Below are 20,747 nucleotides of genomic sequence, written 5' to 3'. Positions count from 1 at the left end.
TTTTCTTATATATTGACAGGTAAGATAGTTGATGACAGTGAATTGGAAGTAACGTGGGCCAAGCCAGTAAACAGAGAGCAATATCATTACCAGAAGGCTGTATCCAAGTCGATGAGTCAGTACAGCACTCTACAGTCATCTCTGTTAGAAAATATAACACCCTCCTTGGCTGCAGCTGGGTAGGGTCCTTGATTCTAATGATAGTTTAAGAAATTTGCTTGCAATGATTTGGGGTTTGATTGCTTGTATATGTAGTTGAGCATGCTTTGAAGGCATTGATTTTTACTTCCCTTTTTTTTATGCATTTTGTAGGTTGTATTGTCATGAAGATTAATATAGATTTTTAATAATACTTCTTACATCTTAGATAATACTTCAAAAAGGACTTCAAATTTTTCAGAGGTCCGTTGGTGAAGCGTGTACCCTCCGTACGAGGAGCTGCCGGTGTGAGAGGCCTTCGAATGCAGCAAGTTAAGGCTCCGAACGGTAGAATCAAATCCACTGAGGTAAGATTTACGTAGTGAAGGATGACTGACTTTATACAAATTAATTCTTAATCTTCCTCTCAAGTTCAGTCCATCCATTTCTGCTTTCCATTCTCATTTTGTTAGTTTTTCTTCATTCATACTTTCCCCATGCCCAAATCATAACAACACACTGACAACTCTCAGTCTCGCCTCCACATTTTTTTGCTCTATCCATCCTCGACACCTACCACACTGTTTTCACCAGAGAGAAAATACCGAATTGTGACATAGACAAAAACAAGAAATCTCCCCTCATGAATGAGTTTACAGCATCACTAAAGGAAATATCAGAACATTTATCAAGGCTGGATGTCAGAAAATCACATGGCCCGGACGGTATTGCAAATTGGATTCTAAAGGAGTGCAAAGAAGAACTAACAGACAAAATACACATCTTAATAAACAGCTCACTCAAAGAAGGAAAGATACCCGAGGACTGGAAAAACGCTAACATTGTACCAATACACAAAGGAGGAAACAAAGAAGAACCCACCAACTATAGGCCAGTATCACTAACAAGCACCATTGCCAAAATTTGTGAGAAAATAATCAAGAATAGATGGGTAAAACATCTGGAAGACAATGACATATTAAACCCAAGACAATTCGGATTCAGACAAGGAAGATCATGCTCCACAAACTTAATATGCTTTTACTCAAGACTAATAGACATAGTGCAAGAAAGAAATGGATGGGCTGATTGTGCATTCCTAGACTTGCAAAAAGCCTTTGACAAAGTACCACACAGAAAACTACTAAAAAAAACTGGAACACATAGGAGGAATACAGGGAAACCTACTAAAATGGATAGAGGACTTTCTGACTGGTAGAAAGATGAGAGTAGTGCTCAGAGAAAAATATTCAGACTGGAAAGAGGTGATCAGTGGAGTACCGCAAGGATCTGTGCTGGCACCAATAATGTTTGCTATCTATATGAATGACATGGATGAGGACGTGAACTGCTACATGAGCTTCTTTGCCGATGACGCCAAACTGCTAAGGAAAATAGAAACTGATGAGGACTGTGAAGCACTGCAAGAAGACCTAAATAGGGTATGGAACTGGAGTCAGAAATGGGAAGTGGACTTTAATACGAAGAAGTGTAGCATAATGGAGTTTGGAAAAAGCAAAAACAGAATATCAGGAAAATATACAATTGGAACCAAAGAAGTAAAGAAAGTAGGATCCGAAAAAGATTTGGGAGTAATTATCACGAACGACTTGTCCTATGATATACAGATTAACAAAATTGTCGGGGAGACTTACAACTTGCTAAGATCAATAAAAGTGGCGTTTACATACTTGGACGAAGACATGATGAAAAAAATATTGGTTACATTGATAAGGCCTAGATTAGAGTATGCAGCGACATTGTGGTCCCCCAGTACCAAAAAGAATATAAAGAAAATAGAAAGAATCCAAAGAGCAGCTACAAAAATGGCACCTGCACTTGCAAACCTATCATACGAAGAGAGATTGGCTAAACTGGAGTTACCGACACTGGAGCAAAGAAGAGAGAGAGGTGACCTATTGACCATCTACAGAATCATGAAAGGCACAGAGGTACTCGATAGTGAGAATTTACTTAACTGGGACAAAAGAAACACAAGAGGACATGGAAAGAAAATAAAAAAAACATAGCTATAGAAGAGAACTGAAGAAAAACAGTTTTCCTCATAGAGTTTTGGACACTTGGAACAAACTGGACAATGAAATAGTATGCGCAAAAACCATTCATGAGTTTAAAAACAAACTAGACACTGCAAGATACAAAGGCGGGACAACACGAGCATAGCTCCCCTTCCCGCAAAATACAACTAGGTAAATACAACTAGGTAAATACTTCTCAAGCACATTTAGACTCATACTTTCTGCCTCTTTCAAATTCCAAGTCTCTTCTCCGTACATTATTATGGCACAATCACTCCCTCGTACAACCTTCACTTTGCATTCATCCCTAGATGCCTATTTTTCATGACATTTCTCATTCACCCCAGATGTTTACTTGCCTCATTTATTCTGTGATTCACCATACCCACACCAATTCACTGCTTCATATGATCCCAAATGCAGTTGTATAGTTCCTCCAGCCTCACCCTTTAAACCCATCAGCCTATCAACAGTACTCCTTTGCACATCTCATCATCTAACTTAAAAATCCACATTTACTCTCAGTTCTCTCCTCTAATACACCCTCCCAAAGTCTGATACCAGCTGCTTCAGAACTTCTTCAGACTCAGCCACAAGCACAGAGTTATCCACAAACAACAGCTGGCTCACATCCCACTTCCCTCTGTTTTCACTCAGTCTCTATCTGTAGCTGCTCTGTTCACAAAGAGACCTGTGGTTGTGGCCATCAGAGGCCCATAAATCACTCTGAGGGGAAATTTTATGATGTTTTCTGTTTTGTGTGTAAATGTTGGGCAGTAGAAGATTATGTGTTGTGTGGCTTCCATGTTGAATACCTCTGGGGCATATGTATGATTTATGACAGCACTTCTTACGAAATACTTTTTTTCCGTTTATGTAGCTTTCTTGTATGATATAACCATCTTGATTTGACGTGTAAATTTTTCAACCCTGAATTTGGTTAATATCATTAATTTGTGTTGGGTAGTAAATGAGGGGAAGAGAACCATCAGTTTTTGAATTCTTTATATATTTTTTTGTTTTTAGCAATTGAATTTGTACAATACAGTAAACCCTCAATATAATGAACGATATAGGGATAGGGGCATGTCGTTATATCTGAAGATCCAATATATCCAATAGAAATACCAGACAGATCCATTATATCCCAAAGTTTGTCCAGGATTAGAAATTACAGCAAACCCTTGATACAACGGATGACGTGGGCACAGGGGTCTGTCGTTATATCTGAAGATCCGTTATAACTGAGGAACCCTCGCTATAACGGATTTTCATTTGTTATAGTGAGGGTTTGTCCGGTCAGATTTTTTGTCCGATACATCCAGTATATTGAGATCCGTTCTATCAAGGGTTTACTGTATATTAGTTTTAATACCCTGAACATGGTATCATAGTTTATTTTATGGGGCTAAGGGCAATTTTATTCATTTGAGTAACATTCGCTAGACTTGCCTTGATATACTAAGAATTCATTTTGGTTATGCTTCCCCTGACATTTGAATAAAATGGTAACTTTTTAGAATAATATTAGTGGAGTATACTATCTTGTTGAAGGGAATGAGAAATGGCCTCGGTAAAACTTTATCTACAGTAATCCCCACCATTTCCAACTAATTCAGCCATATTGTATTCAGATTTGGGGAGTATTTAGTTGCCTCTTCAATATGAGTCAAATATTCACATGCACATCAAGTTGCCTGATGTACAATGATGCATCACACTTTACAGAATATAAAGTTATTGCTGTTATACTCATTCTCTTTTGCCCTGAATAAATGTAAAATTGCAGAAAATGTGATCAAGCCTGTTCACAGAATACGAGGATCACTCAGCTAAAATGACAAAATAAATGTAATCAGAAAGCTGATGCTAGCATCCTCGTATGCCCCACTTGTGGCTCAACACATATATAGGTGTCATCATGTTCAAAAGTTTAAAATGATTTCCCCCATACAGTGCTAAATTTTTAATTGCGAAGGAATAAGATTGGTATACAACACAAATCATGTTTGGGTAATGGCGATTCATGCGATGGCTGTTCACATATGGGAGGGATTGTTGTATTTAATTTTTCCTCCATTATTACTGTGATATAAGATGCTTGATGCTCTTGTACTGTTTAATAAGGCGGTTATGTCTGATACTTTCAGAAAGTCATTAGCTACACCCTTCTACCTTCAGCTGTTGCTTCTGTTGGGAAATCACAAGTTGAGGTAAATAGCATTTGTATATGATTGCAGAATACACATTAATTTGCTTTCAAATTGAGGTGCACTTACCAGATACTTAGATTTATGAAAGATTATAAATCAGCAGAAAAGGGAAGAACCAAGATAAGGAGAAAGGGTAGTCTAACTTCAGGAATTTGGTAGAAAAAAATAAGGGTGTTATGGTTGCAAGGTGGAAAGAGCCAATTATTTCATGGAAAGAAAGAAGGAGAAAAAGTAAAGTGTTTTTTGGGGGTTTGTGTGTAGAGGAGTATAAGGAGGCTCTGATAATGGCATTCAGAGATGTCATGATGAGGGAGAATGATTGATATATTATAGAAGAGGAGGTACAAAGCACTGAAAGATGAAAACTGGTAAGCACCTGGGTTACATGGATGTCACATGGAATATATGTGGAAGGGAGGAGTAGATATAGTGGAATTGTGCACCTTTGGAAGGGAAGTGATTCAGTGAGCAGGGGGGGGGTTCTTGTATAGCTTGATGATACAAGGGAAAAGGGAACAGACAAATGTAGAAGGGTCAGTTTGTTAAGTGTTATTGGTAAGGTGTATAGGTGCTAATTGAGAGGATTAGAAAGGGAAAATGGAATAATTTGGAAGGGCAGTATGGATTTAGAAAAGGAAGAGGGTATATAGAACAAGTTTTTGTAGCATGACAAATATGAAAAAAAAAAAAAAATTGAGCTTTACTGCCCCTTACAGCTAGGAAAAAGCATTAAAGTATATTGTAATGATTTAGGTAAAGTCCATTCCAATAGGGTGCATTATCATAGTTAGAATTTATGTCACAGGCTAAAAGTAATAGGAGGAAAGATGCTGTTGTTAGCTCTCCAGGTGTGAAAAGCACAGAAATACAGGTGAAATTGATAGCAAGATATCTTGGGCTCAGTTTAGAGCAGCGTTTCTCAACCTTTTTACTCATGCGTAACCTTTAAAATAAATTGCATGTCGCAAGGAACCCCGCAAAAAAAGAAAAAACCAGATCTTTCTTGTTTTATTTTCATTGTAATATGAGGTCTGTTAGAAAAGTATCTGACTTTATTTATTTATTTATCTGTTTATTTACCTTTATTATTTTTTATCTATTTTTATTTACTTATATATATATATATATATATATATATATATATATATAATTTTTTTTTTTTTTTTCTTTCTTTTTCTTTTTTCCCAAAAACCTGATGGATTTGAATCAAGCACGCTTGCATGAGCCAACCTTGAACCTTCGTGCGCACTTGTGAATTTTTTCCTGCTTGTCGATAGTGTTAGTTGCTGGCAAGTGGCATTTGCGCGAGATAGTGTGTAGTGCTCTCAGTGGTTTTTCATTGCAAGGAAAATGATGGAACTACTGGAGCAGCATTACAGCATCAAATTTTGCCAGAAACTGGGTGACAGCCAGGTGGAAACCATTTGGAAGATTCAGACGGCTTTCAGTGATGATGCTATGGGCATCTCACAGATTAAGGAGTGGTACAACCAGTTTAAAGATGGCAGCATAACGGTGGAGAGCGAGCCACGCTCCGGTCGGCCATCAACATGCCAAAATGACCAGGTCATTGCCAAAGTGAACGCTGTGGTGATGCAGGACCGTCGTGTGACTATCTGAGAAATTGAGGAAAAGGTGGGCATCAGTACTTTTTCGGCACATTCAATTGTGACCGAAGATTTGTCCATGAAGAGAGTGGCAGCTAAATTTGTGCCAAAGCTGCTGACGGCGGAGCAAAAGCAACTTTGTGTTGAAGTCTCACAGGACATGCTGGACTCCACAAACAGCGACTCCGACTTCATGAATACCATAATCACTGGTGACGAGTCCTGGGTGTATGGATACGACCCGTCATTTTCCTTGCAATGAAAAACCGAGAGCACTACACACTACCTCATGCAAATGCTGCTTGCCAGCAACTGATGCTATCGACAGACAGGAAAAATTCACTCATGCGCATGAAGGTTCAAGGTCAGCTCATGCAAGTGCGCTTGATTCAAATCCATCAGGTTTTCGCAAAAAAAAATAAAGGCGGATATTTTTCTAACAGACCTTGTAATAGGTTAGATAGGATGATGTCTATATTACATTATTACAATAACCAAGAATATGTCGTGCATGTTTAATTATATTACGTATATGAAATCAAATAAAAAATCAAAAGTGCATTAGTTTATGTTCCCGCAGAACCCTTAGGGACCTTTAGCGTGGAACCTTAGGGTTCCAGGGAACGCTGGTTGAGAAATGCTGGTCTCGAGACTAAATGTAAGCCCATTAGATGGCGGTGAGGAGGGTTGATGGATTTTGAAAATGAAGCTCTGCTGTCAATTTTGGAGACCACAGCTAGACACGTTAATCCCATGGTATATGAATGATGTATGAAGTTCAGGTCTTTTGTATTCTTATAGCTTTTCTTTTAACTTTTCAGCAACTACTTTCAGACACCTGTTTACGTAATGGATGGGGAGAGCCTCAGTATGAACCCATATATGCACAAAATGAAGGAACCTTTCTTTACTCACATAGGGTAAGGATCTTTCTGTATTTAGTATGATTAATTATTTAACTTCAGTTCGTGGAAAGAAAGTAATCTTCTTGGTCGTTTCAACTCAATTGTGAATTCACTTACCTCCAGTGAATTGCTGCAACTTTGAAAGCTTTCCCTTTCTTTTACTTTGGCCTCAGCATCATTCTGATCAATTATCCTGATGAGAGTACTTACCATTACTTTTGGAAAACCTTTGAAATTTGCCATTTTTAGTATAAAAATTCAACATTTCATAATGTAAACAAACTAAAATGAATTTTGATCTTTTGTTTCCTCTACTGTTTTCCTTCTCAGACATTTTTCCAAAACCAAAGTTGGAGCCACCAATTTTATGCTTCAGATTTATGCTTGTGCATGTAATTTGTAGACTGGGTTTAGCATTAAAGCTCCAGTAACAATGTAAGACAAAAAAAATTAAAGCACTATAGAATTGGTGTAACATATTTGGCTAAGAACTTCTATATTTATTTATTTTCTTGTTACAATGGAAGCTCACTGGCTGAGTGGGTTAGGGTGTAGTTACTTGCGACGAAGGTCGAGGGGATGGCAGTTCGAATCCTGCCACCAGCAAAGTTGAACCAAGGGCATGGTTCATTAAATTCCACAATACACAGTCCTCTGTGAGGGGCACCATCCTCACCGATTGTGATTGTCTTTGGATGATATTTTGATGCAGCCCAAAGGGGACTTCTCCCTTTCTTCTCTATTTTCCGCATGAGGAGGGAGGGTCACTATGTAAGTGAAGTAGCCCTATTGAGGATGTGCTGTGTCTTGCTGCATTGCTTCTAAGCTGGGCAACGGGCAGGACACAGGAATGGTCCTTCATCCATGAGGGATCTTTCATCCACATGAGAGAGGAACATGGATGGTGGATGAGAGTGGGTGCTTGCTTTCATTGGCTACCTTCCTTATAAGGGGGAAAAAGGCTTTGGTATATAGATAGAGATTATTATTATTTCATTATTTTTCTTTATGTATATATTTTTTTTCTCTCTTTCTCTCAATATTTTATATATATATACATATACATATGTATATATATATTTTTTTTTTTTTTTTTTTTTTTTTTTTTTTTTTTTTTTTTTTTTTTTTTTTTTTTTTTTTTTTTTTTTTTTTAAGTTCCTCATAGTCATGTGCAATGGTATTCACACACAACATTTTGCAGATAATGATACCCGGTTTTCCTGGAGGACCAAGACTATTTCAGACAGACAAAATGGCCATAGACATAGAATCTTCAAGAAGCGTTGCTGCTGAAAATGTATTACGTCAATTGGGCCTCTGGAGCGCAGGTAAATGTAATTTATTTTATAATTCAGATCAAATGAGATTTTGTTTCCCGTCTATCATAGCCCCTTGCTGATGAAGGGCTTTCCCCTCGCCCACAGCCTGGATCAGAAGCAATACAGTAAGATACAGTATATCCTCAATACAGCCTGATAGTAGAAACTATTTTACAGCCTGATAGTAGAAACTATTTTACACTCCACTACTATCTCCCATCCCCAGTCCATCATCCTCACATTTACTTCCCATATTTCCTTCTCCATTTGCACAATGAACAGCTACGGTGACAACACAAATCTGGCAGAGCCCCATCTTCGCTTCAAACCACTCACTCTCACCATTCCCAACCATAACACAAGCTCTATGACTCAATGGCACAGTAGTAGCATTCGTGGCCACCACTACAGTGGTCCAGGTTCAAATCCTGCCCATGGCTGAAATAATTTCAGTATTGCTGTGCTGCAAGTCATTATTCCAACTCTCGTGGGCAGGGAGTTGGGAGTTTGTGTGCATGTAAGGTCACAGCATTACCCATGGATCGGTCATATACGAGCTCTGAGCTCTCTTCTGGGAAGGAAATAGTTATCAATCACGAGTGCAACACGTGATCCAAGACCATGGTGAATCACATAAAAGCTTTTGCGTGCCCTTAACTTTTCCCCAAACCCATACATCTGTGGATGTACCGTGTCTTGCTACACTGCTCCTGACCCAGGTCAGTGGGTGGGATACAGGGATCCCGTCATCCATGAGGAGCTAAGATGAGAGGAGGAAAGGGTGGTGGATGGGAATGGAATGGGTGGGAGTAGGTATATGCTTTTGACTTGGCTACCTCCCTTATAAGGGGGAAAAAGCTTTTGGTATATAGATAGACAGACATACATCTGCAGTTCCTCCCACCATGCCTTCCTGTCGCTCCTGTCATATGCCCTCTCCAGATCAATAAAAGACCCCAAAAAAATGTCCTTTCACCAAAAACTTCACAAATCTGGCTCACTAGAAAATGTTTTATCTATTCACTCTCTACCTAAACCTTCACAACTTCTCTCCAATTACTCAATCTGTTTGTCTTGTAATCATATTGGAAAATACCTTCCAGTATGCATTTGTGTTCCTTTTCTTTTTTATGTGTGTGTGTGTATGCAACACTGCTTCTGACCCAGGGCAGTGGGCAAAATGCAGGGATGACCCATCATCCAGGAGGAACCAAAATAAGAGGGAGGGAGGGGGGTGGATGGGAGTGGATTTTATTGGGGATGGATTTTTTTTTTTTTTTTTTTTTTTTTTTTTTTTTTGGGGGGGGGGGGGGCTACCTCCCTTGTAAAGGGGAGAAAGCCTTTGGTATATGTATGTATGTATATATATACACACACACACATATACCAAGGGCCTTTTCCCCCTCACAAAGGAGGTAGCCAAAGCCATAAGGCATAAATCCACTCCCACCCATCCCATCCCCACCCACTCCACTCCCATTCACAACCCCTCCCTCCCTCATCATCCTTATATAACCATTCTCCACTTACCCTATCTTTGGCACAAAATATAAACAGATAGATATAACATGTGTTTATTGTTTATTACAGCATCTGCTGTCAGTGGACTACCAGGTGTTGTTGCTTCACCTTCTCAAGGAACTACTGCAGCCATAGCTCCGCAACTTGTCATGTTCCCCACTCCCAGCTTAGCTGCCCCAATGGCTCAGATGGCAACACAACAAGCCATACCTGTAACCACAGCACAATACATGATGCCACACCCAACAATCCGTTATCTTCCACCAGAAATGGCAGGTAAGAAAAGGAGTTTTGCAGTGTAGTACTCGTAGTTAATTGGGTGAAAGCATTTGAAACATTTTGGCCTACTAAAGGTGATAGGGTTGTTAGAAAGATTAGTTAATTTTGCTGGCTATTGATTTGATCAAAATGGGTTCAGTATTTTTTCTCTCTCCCTTCCTTTGTCTCTCCTTCTCCCTCACTCTCACTCTCTTCCTCTCCCCCTCCTTCCTTCTTTCTCTCCCTCCCTATCATTCTTCCTCCCACCCACTCTCTCTCTTTCTCTTTCTTTCTCCCTCTCACTTTCTTTTTCTCTCACTTTCCCTCTCATTCTTTCTCTCTCTTGTAAAGGGTTGGGTTAGACAATTACTTAGGATGTTGAAAACTTATTTTGTGAATGTTGGTAAAATAGAATATTCATAGCACTCATTCTCTACTCCCCAGTTAGTATCAGAACTGTGAATCACAAACCATAACTTAGAAATTAATTTTTCCTATCTGTGTCTAATTTGACCCAAGCCTTTAACCCATGTGATGTACCAGGGATCAGAGATGAGCATTCACAAAGTACTAAGATGGGATATATATATGGCTATGATGTATGGGATAGGAGGAAAGATGTTAAGAGCAGTCAAGAGTTTTTATGAGAGTAGTAGAGCCGGCTGAGCAGGTTAGGGCGTCGCTACTTGTGGCGAAGGTCAAGGGGATGGCGGTTCGAATCCTGCCACCAGCGAAGTTGAACCAAGGGTATGGTTCATTAAATTCCACGCTACAAAGCCCTCTGTGAGGGGCACTGTCCTAGCCCTCCGATAGGGGGGAGTTTGTGACATTAGAAAACCATTCATTAAACCATATCAGTAGAGCCAATGTTAGAATTAGAAATGGAGAAAGCAAGTGGTTCAAGGTAAAAATGGGACTTTACCAGGGATGTGTTATGTCGCCTTAGCTGTTCAATGTATACATGGATGGGGTGGTACATACATATACCAAGGCTTTTTCCCCCTTACAAGGGAGGTAGCCAAAAAAGAAAAGGCATAAAATCATTCCCACCCATTCCATCCCTGAATACACTCCACACCCCTCCACCCTCCCTCTTATCATAGCACCTCCCGGATGACGGGTCTTTCCTGCACCTTGTCCACTGCCCTGGGTCAGAAGCAGTGTCACAAGACACAGCACATCCACAGCAAGGCCGCTTCATTAAATCGGCGACCCCCCCCCTCTCCATCCCCCCATCCATAAAAGGAGAAGACGGGGAGAAATCTCTTTGGGGTGGTGGTGAAAGAGGGGGGGTGAAAGAGGTAAATGCAAAGGTAATGGTCTGGGGATTGGAGATGGTTAAAGAAAATGGAGAAAAATGGAAGGTAAGCCAGCTGTTGTTTGCCGACGACACTGTGCTTGAAGCAAGATCAGAGGAGGGTTAAGGAAGTTAGTGACAAAGTTTGGGAAGGTGTGTGAAAGAAGGAAGTTGAAGATAAATATGGGTTAAAGTAAGGTGATGAGATGTACAAGGGGAGAGGATGGCAGTAAATTGGAAGTGAGTATTAAGGGAGAAAGTAGATAGCTTTAGATACTTGGAGGCAAATGTGGCAGGAAAGGTAGAATGTAGATTGAGAGAAGCAAGTAAATGCATTGGTGGATTAATAAGTGTAATGAGAAATGACAATTGGGAATGGATGCTAAGAGGAGATTGTATGAAGGTGTGATTGTGCCAACAGCACTGTGTGGGGCAGAAACATGGGACGTAAGAGAGGAAGAAAGGAAGAGTTTAAATGTGTTTGAGATGAAATGCCTGAGAAGTATGGTAGGGGTTACTAGGCTGGATAGAGTGAGAAATGAGGAGGTGAGCAGGCGTGGAAAAGGAGTTGGGAGGTAGGATATATGAAAAAGTATTGGGATGGTTTGGACACATGGGAAGAATGAGTGAAGAAAGATTGGTAAAAGAGATGTGGAAGGCATAAATGGATGGAGTGAGGATGAGTGGGCAACCAAGGATGAGATGGATGGATGGGGTACAAGGGGCATTGGGAAAGAGAAAGATGTCTGTTGAGGAAGGAAAGGAGAAAACAGAAGATAGGGATGAGTGGAGAATGGTTATGTATGGATGATGCTGTAATTCATGGAAGGCAGTGGGTGAGGGGAGGGGGGAGGGAGTATTTGTGAATGATATTCTGATGCAGCCCAAAGGGATTTCTCCCAGTCTTCTCTCTTTCTGCATGAGGGGACAGAGAGGAAGATTGCCGATTAAATGAAGTGGCCTTGCTGTAGATGTGCTGTGTCTTGCTGCATTTCTTCTGACTCAGGGTAGTGTGGAAGATGCAGGGATGACCTGTCATCCAGGAGGAGACAAGAAAAGAGGGAGGGAGGGGTGGTGAATGGGAGTGGAGTATGTGGGGATGAAATTGGTGGGAGTGGATTTATGCCTTTGACTTTGGCTACAAGGTGGGGGGGAAGCCCTTGGTATATGTATGGATTTACTAAGATGGTAGGGTGATGATTGGGTGTTGGATGGGCGTATGTTTAGACTTTGCTACCTTTAGGTGAAAAAGGCCCTTTGGTTTATACTGTATGTACGCACTCCCTTATTAGGGTAAGAAGCTTATTGGTATATAGAAATAAAAAATAAAAAGACTTCAACTTCCGCCAAGAAAAATATATTAGTTATAGTATCAAAGTACTGTCAACATTTACCCATTCCATACACATGATTAGTCTATCCCACAGGTTATGAGGCCCCCTTTGACATCTATGGAGCCACTAGCGCAGCTGCTGTTTACCCTGCCCTTCTTCCAACTGCAGCAGCTTCTTCCGCAGTGCCTTTGACCACTCAAGACAAAAAGTAGTTTTCAGTTGTCTTCAGTGATTTATTAATGAGAGGTTTACAGTGAAAGTCACCTGACTCCATACATTGTAATAAGTGACAAAATTGTGACTTTACCTAAACAATATTTTGCATTTGAGGTTACACATGTATAGGAGTGGTTATTAGGTTAGGACATCAGTGCATATTTGTATATGCTTAGTTATTTACATGTATACTTGAAATTACAAATGATGTTTCAGAAGTCATTCTTTGTAAGCATTTGCATTAGTTTTGTATTTTGAAAAGGTATCTTTATATATCTTTATATTTTTTGTGTAGTGGCTCAATTCCATAACTTTTTTATATAACATTCTTGCTAGAGCTGCACAAAAGTGTGTTTTGTACTGTACCGTTGGTCTGCCTCACAGGTAGAACAAAGATTCTTGAATGCACCTCTTGAGGATTTCTGTGAAGTTTATATGTATTTTATAAAGCAAGAGTTTTAGTTGAACATGGTAGTAACCATTCATGGCATCATGCTGATAGTTTTATTGCGGATGTAACAATGATGAATTGTTACCTTGGGTTTCACTACCAGGAAAACTACATCACCACAACAGTTCTTGGACCCTCCGACAGATATCTTTTGGAAGATATGTTGGACTGTTGTCATATGTTGTATTATTGTGGAACCATTTATATCACTGGCTTATAGCAATACAAGGTAGGGAAGTAGCTGTCAGCTCTCCTCATGTGGAAAGGTGGAGGAAATACAATTGAAGTGGATAGAGAAATCTTGGGCCCAGTGTGGAATCTGAGTGTCAAAGGAGGTGAGGATGTTGACAGCTTTTGAAAACAGGTTGCAGGGAGACAATTTGTTCCAACATGTCAGTACCCTTCATCAGCCCCTGCTAAAGTAATTCGCATACGAAGTACATATACCAAAGGTTTTTTCCCCCGTACAAGGGGGATAGCCAAAAAGAAAAAGGCATAGAAATCACTCCCACCCATTTCATTTCCCATATATTCCACTCCCCTCCATCTCCTCCCTCCCTCCTATCTTAGCACCTCCTGGATGATGGGTCATCCCTGCATCCTGTCCACTGCCCTGGGTCAGAAGCAGTGTCGCAAGACACAGCACATCCACAGCAGGGCTGCTTCATAAATTCGGCGACCCCCCCCCCCCTCTCCGTCCCCTCATGCCCTTTGGGCTGTGTCAGTATTTTTCTCTCTCTCTCTCTCCCTCCCTCCCCATACATGCTTCCTCATCCCCCCATCCCCCTCATGCATCACAGCTTCATCTATACACAACCCTTCTCCATTCACCCCTATCTTCTGTCCTGTTCCGTCCTTCCTCTACAGACATTCCTCTTATGTAAAGCCCCTTTCACCCCATCCATCCATCTCATCCTAGGACACCCCCTCATATTCACTTCTTCCACACTTCTGTTACTAACCTTTCTTCACTCATTCTTTCCATACGAAGTGCTGTGGTAATAAAAAATGTATTACATTAACATTTATCAAAATTATAATTTTTTTTATTTTTATACAGTGTTGTGTATGTATTTAAGTACTGATAGACCTGTTTGATGGCAAAGGGTTGGGGATGCAAAACTGCACCGAAGGATGGTGAGATTGTGTTTTATAGATATTTATATCTTTTTCATAGCAGATTTTTTCTCTCTCTTTCTCTCTCATCATGCATGTATATATGTTTATGTATTAATAACATGGACAGCCAGTGTACTTCAGATGTTTGTGTAACTTTTTTTTCCCCCCTTTCCTGCCCACTTATTCTTCACTCGTCTTTTATAAATGTATTTAACATGTTTAACTCTCTGTGAACCAGAGAGCATAGGTAGATTACTACCTCTTATGTAAAAAGTTAAGAAGGTTTGTATGATATACATCATTTTTCATTCAGATGCTTCAGGTAGAATTATGAAAGTATATCTTACGTCTCTTATAAGCTAAGGCGTTGAAGGGTCTTTGTTGAAGGCATTTTTTTGAAACATTAATAAGTATAGATATTTTTATAGGTAATAGGAAACTTCACTTTATTTATTGTTATCTGTAAGAAAAGTTACTGGGAAGTCTTGTATGTGAGCTTGAAGAAACACAGTATTTTTATAAGAGGATCTGAATATCATAAGGAAATTTGATTCCAATATTGATTTTTTTGTGGAAATATTGATGTACATGGGAATGAATATGACTGATTCACTACCTTCATTTGCTGAATATCTGGAACCATTAGGAGTGTATCTTGGTTTCATAGTATACAGGGAAAAATGTAAAAAGAAGCATTTTCAGATTACTCATGATTTATATCATGAAATTGTACTTTCATTGTTATTAGACTTACCCTTACTAAATGTTTCTTAAGATTTTATTTGATGTAGTTCTGTTTGCTAATGCTTAGTTGTCAAATGGCCATTGTTTGTGTTTGAAGAAAGATTTTTAAGTTGAGGTCCCTTGTACAGGGGTAGTGCTACCAGCTGGGAGCCGCTAGGGAGTTTAAGTACGGTTTACGAGTTTGAAGCCTTGTCACAATGTAGAGGTTAGGAAGGGCATTCCCCTGAGCACTGACCCCCAGCTGCTAAAACCAAAGTCCTTTGATAAAGCACCACATATCCCCTGAACAAGGGAGTTTGTGGTGTAAAACAGAATCAATAGGTCAATCAGTTGAAGATTTTATAATTAAGATTAACGTGGTTATCAATACTGAGATAATTGATCTTTAGCAGTCTCAGAATTGGAAGTAGAATGAGATAATACTGATAGAAGATGAAGTTTTCTGCTCTTGAAGTCTGTATGTACTTTAGCTTTGCTTTCGATTTTTTTGTTACATTATTAAAATTGCCATGAGTGATGCTTATTAGCTTTGCCTGTAAATGCCTGCATCATGATTTAATTTTTACATGTGATCTTGATTCTAGTATTGATGGTTAATAGATTAGTATCTGAAAAGCAGATGAAATTCATTTATAATGTATTAAATTGATAACAGTTTCTAATTGTTTTTCCATTATTTTGGCTTTTAGGTACTTAACCTAATGCAATTATATTTTGATTCACTGCAGAACATTAATAGCTTTTATAAAAGTGTCTTTTAGTTCTAATAAGTACTTCCTTAAAACATTGTACAAATACCTTTAACCAATATTACAAAAAAAAGAAAAAAAAATGAAATGGCTGTCCTTACCCTAGATATCAGTGTTGATTGATATAAGAATGTAAATTTGTCAGTTCTTCAGAGCTGGTCACGGTACCTCTGGACAGGTAGTGCATTATCAAAAAATCTGCGTATACATACTGCCTACGTGTATATACACATACACAGTAATGTGGACCGCTCTAAGGAAATTAAAATAGGTAATGCATTGACGGAAATACACCCCAGATTTTTCGGTAATGCACTACTTGTCTGGCAGTAACACACACAGTTCTGCAGTCTTCCCATGGCAAAGATGTGTTTTGGGATCAGTAGTGGAGACCAGTATTTTGGAGTAATGAAAGATAAAAGAGAAGTAGTAGAGGAAGAATTTGTGTTACAAGGAAAAAATGAATGAATGTAAAAATTCAGTGAAGAAATTTCTACAGGACTCTCTTGCCTCTATGTGGAATTATGTCATATAGTCATACAATTCTGACTCAATTTTTAACATCGGGAAAATAATAGAAAACATTTCTTATTTTGAAAGTTTTAACAGAAACTTACATTTACAGAGGATATGTTGGCTTCGCCAACTTTTGAGGAAAAAATTATAATAATGCAGTCACTAAAAACAATACAATCACTTCAGGTAAATATATATCTATATATTCTCATGTAGCTGAACGTGGATTTTGCTTACTGATGATTTTGTTTATGAAACATGAAAGAAACATCGTAGTGGAGAGTTGATGGTGGAAATGTGTCTAGAAAGAGAGTTGATGATAGCAAATACAGTGTTTCGGAAGAAAGTCAAGCATAAGTACACATGGGAGAGGGTGGTAGATAGGGCGCTAATGGATTATGTAGTGGTAAATAGGATTATGATAGGAAGAGTTCAGGATGTACATGTGCTAAGGGGAGAGGGTGGGGGAATATCAGATCATTTTTTGGTGGAAGGTAAGCTGAGAGTGGAGGATAGATGGAGAAAGAGGAAAGGGACAAAAGGTAGGGAGGTTCTTAGAGTGAACTTGAATGAAAAGGAAAAGGAGAAGGAGTACAAAAAGAAGCTGAAGGAGGAGTGGGAGGGAGTAAAGGATGGAGCAGAGATGGGTGTGGAGGAGGAATGGGGATGGTTCAAGGAGGGAGTCTTATAGTGTGCAAGGATGGTGTGTGGAACAAGAAGGACAGGGGGAAATAGAAGAAAGGGTAGTGAATGGTGGGATGAGGAAACAAAGAAGGTTGTAGAAGAGAAGAAGCGAGCATTCACAGATTGGTTACAAAAGAGGACGGGGGAGTCATATGAGACGTACAAAGAAAAGAAAAGAGAAGTAAAGCAAAAGGTAAAGGAGGCAAAGAGGAGACCAGATGTGAAATGGGGTAGGAGTATGACAGAAAATTTTGAAAGTAATAAAAAGATGTTTTGGAAAGAAATTAAGAGAGGAAGAGGAGGCGAATCAAGTAGGGAAGAAAAGGTAAAAGGTAGAGATGGAGAGATGATAATGGAAGAGATGGCAGTAAGGGGAAGATGGGCAGAATATTTTAGGGAGTTGCTAAATGTGAAGGAGGATAGGGAAGGAAAGATAGCTGCAGTGGGAAATGCGAAGAAAATGAGAGTGATGAGTGAGGAGAATGGAGAAGAAATAAGGAAGGATGAGGTGAAGGCAGTTGTAAAGATGATGAAAGCAGGTAAGGCACCTGGTCTGGATGGATGCCATCCAGAATGTCTGAAAAAGGGAGGTTCAGTGATGGTGGACTGGTTGGTGAGGTTATTTAATGTTTGCTGGAGAGAGGGTAGAGTACCGGAGGACTGGAGAAGTGCCTGTATAGTTCCTCTTTACAAGGGAAAAGGGGACAAGTGTGAATGTAGTAGCTTCAGAGGGATTAGCCTGTTAAGTGTAGTAGGGAAGGCTTATGGGAGGATCTTAATTGAGAGGATTAGGAGAGGAACAGAAGGAGTAATTGGTGAGGAACAGTGTGGATTTAGGACAGGTAGAGGTTGTGTAGATCAGATCTTTGTGGTAAGACAGATATGTGAGAAAGCTATAGGAAAGGGGAAGGATGTTTTTTGGGCTTTTATGGATCTGGAAAAGGCTTATGATAGGGTAGACAGAAAGGCACTGTGGGAGGTTATGCAGATTTATGGGATAGGAGGAAAGCTTTTGGGAGCTGTCAAGAGTTTTTATGAGAGTAGTAGAGCTTGTGTCAGGATTAAAAATGGAGAGAGTGAGTGGTTTGAAGTAAAGGTGGGACTTCGTCAAGGATGCGTTATGTCGCCCTGTCTGTTCAACTTATACATGGATGGGGTGGTGCGAGAGGTGAATGCTAGGGTAGTGGGTCAGGGATTGGAGATGGTTAAAGAAAATGGAGAAAAGTGGGAGGTGAGCCAGCTGTTGTTTGCGGACGACACTGCGCTTGTGGCAGGGTCAGAGGAGGGATTGAGGAAGCTGGTGACAGAGTTTGGGAGAGTATGTGATAGAAGAAAGCTAAAGATAAATGTGGGTAAAAGTAAGGTGATGAGATGTACAAGGGGTGAAAGTGGCAGTAGACTGGAAGTGAACATTAAGGGAGAGCGACTGGAGGAAGTGGATAGTTTTAGATACTTGGGTGCAAGTGTAGCAGGAAAAGGTGGAGGTAGAATGTAGATTGAGAGAAGCGAGTAAATGCCTTGGTGGATTAAAGAGTGTAATGAGGAATAGACATTTGGGAATGGATGCGAAGAGGAGACTGTATGAAGGAGTGATTGTGCCAACAGCACTGTATGGGGCAGAAACGTGGAACATAAGAGAAGAAGAGAGAAGGAGTTTGAATGTGTTTGAGATGAGGTGTCTGAGAAGTATGGTGGGGGTTACTAGGCTGGATAGAGTGAGAAATGAGGAGGTGAGGAGGAGAACAGGGGTGAAAAAGGAGCTGGGAGATAGGGTTGATGAAAGAATATTAGGATGGTTTGGACACATGGAAAGAATGAGTGAAGAAAGACTAGTAAAAGAGGTATGGAAGGCAGATGTGGAGGGAGTGAACATGAGGGGACGTCCTAGGATGAGGTGGATGGATGGGGTGAAGGGGGCTTTGGGGAAAAGGGGAATGTCTGTTGAGGAAGGAAGGGAGAGGACGGAAGACAGAGGTGAGTGGAGAATGGTTGTATATGGATGATGTTATAATTGCACGAGGAGGAATGGGCGGGGGGGTGGGGGGGGTAGTATGTGTGAGTAAATTTTGACGCAGCCCAAAGGGATTTCTCCCCGTCCTCTCCTTATATGCAAGGGGGGGTCGCCGATTAAATGAAGCGGCCTTGCTGTGGATGTGCTGTGTCTTGCGACACTGCTTCTGACCCAGGGCGGTGGGCAGGGTGCAGGGATGACCCGTCATCCAGGAGGTGCTCAGATGAGAGGGAGGGTGGGAGGGGTGTGGAGTGTATTTGGGGATGAAATGGGTGGGAGTGTTTTTATGCCTTTCCCTTTTTGGCTACCTCCCTTGGAAGGGGGAAAAAGCCTTGGTATATGTATGTATGTAAACATGAAAGAATGTACAGAATTGAGAATTGTAAAGAAATCATGACACATATAACCACCAGTGGTCTAGTGCCTACTGAAAAGGGTTCAATTGGCCTTCCTTGTATTCCAGCACCAAGGTGAGGGCAAAATGGTCGCTAGTGAGCTGTGAGTCCACTATCCAGTGAGCACGATGAACCATGCAAGTGGAGAGCATAGTGAGGTTTAGGCGCCCTCCCAAGGTGTATTTACATTTACCTAGTTGTATTTTGCAGGAAGGGGAGCTATGCTCATGGCGTCCCGCCTTTGTATCTCGCAGTGTCTAGTTTGCTTTTAAACTCATGAATGGTTTTTGCGCATACTGTACTATTTCATTATCCAGTTTGTGTGAGTATCATCCCCTGAGTTCAATAGACTAATGTCAGGTATCTCCCCCAGAAGTGTTGCCAGGATGTGCCCTGTTGGATTGCGTTGCCTGAGGGATCGGAAGATGAGGGTGATGTGCATTAAAGTCCCCGGCGATGAGTGTGGGTTCATGGCCGGCTATGGAGATCATCCCCTCCCCCCACCCCCAAGTGCTGGTTCACTGTCTGGAGGACGATATGTTGTACAGGAGAAAGGTGAATCTGGCAGCCAAGGTCTATTCTCGTTCTCCGCAAGGCACGGCGGGTACGGGTTCACCTGGAATCTTCGCCCGAATCGACATGACGAGTGAGTGACCACTTGCTACAGGTTGTACAGTATACCTAGCATCCACCAGCCCGGACCAGTCGATTGACCAGCCAATTGGTCTCCTACAGGAGGGCTACATCCACGTCCCTTGTGGCCTGGGCAGCAGCCTGTAGTACGTGGATCTTGCCAACCAGGCTGTTTATATTCCACCACAAGAGTTTTAGTTCTCGCCGTGATGCAAAGGAGGAGGGGAGGGGGAGGAGTGGGGTGTGGAAGGATGGGTGGGATAAGAATAGGAAGGAGAAAAGGGAGATGGCATAGAGTGGGAGGGGAGAGGAGGAGACGTAGGGTGAGGAAGGGAGAGAAGGGGAGGAGGAGACGTGGGGGTGAGGAGGGGTGGGAGGGAGGAAGAGGAGGATGGGTATTGCGGGAATGGGGAGGAAGAGGACGGATTTTTTTGTGGGAGTGGGGAGGGGGGTCACCGAAGAGGGAGGGAGAAAAGAGCCCCTGTCTACCACTCCTGTTCGCTTTCAGAAAAAAAAATATGTATATACTTTTCAACAAGAACCCACTGTGTTGGATAAGAAGTAATAAAATTATTACCATCTTTAGTGAAGATGGGTG

At 40.7% G+C, this 20,747-nt stretch overlaps 1 protein-coding gene across 3 annotated transcripts in view; it reads left to right on the top strand.

Annotated features, from left to right (window-relative positions):
* LOC143028390 (putative RNA-binding protein 46) overlaps positions 1–14,206 on the top strand; it is a 28,530-nt gene extending 14,324 nt beyond the window's left edge. The window contains exons 3-9 of one of the 3 annotated variants that reach the window (XM_076190385.1): positions 20–179; positions 401–506; positions 4,328–4,390; positions 6,819–6,917; positions 8,104–8,230; positions 9,812–10,018; positions 12,725–14,206. In XM_076190385.1, coding sequence (XP_076046500.1) covers positions 20–179; positions 401–506; positions 4,328–4,390; positions 6,819–6,917; positions 8,104–8,230; positions 9,812–10,018; positions 12,725–12,843 — 881 coding nt within the window. In that variant the 3' untranslated portion in view covers positions 12,844–14,206. Of the gene's footprint in view, positions 1–19; positions 180–400; positions 507–4,327; positions 4,391–6,818; positions 6,918–8,103; positions 8,231–9,811; positions 10,019–12,712 lie in introns of all 3 variants that reach the window. The other 2 variants (XM_076190384.1, XM_076190386.1) reach the window with 2 other exon arrangements.
* The last annotated feature ends 6,541 nt before the right edge of the window (positions 14,207–20,747 follow it).

Source organism: Oratosquilla oratoria, chromosome 9 (genome assembly GCF_046742065.1).
Source record: "Oratosquilla oratoria isolate Oo_2021 chromosome 9, ASM4674206v1, whole genome shotgun sequence".
NCBI classification, from domain to species: Eukaryota; Metazoa; Arthropoda; class Malacostraca; order Stomatopoda; family Squillidae; genus Oratosquilla; species Oratosquilla oratoria.
Note: the sequence above shows the minus strand (reverse complement) of the source record. Positions and strands in the feature narration are given on the sequence as shown.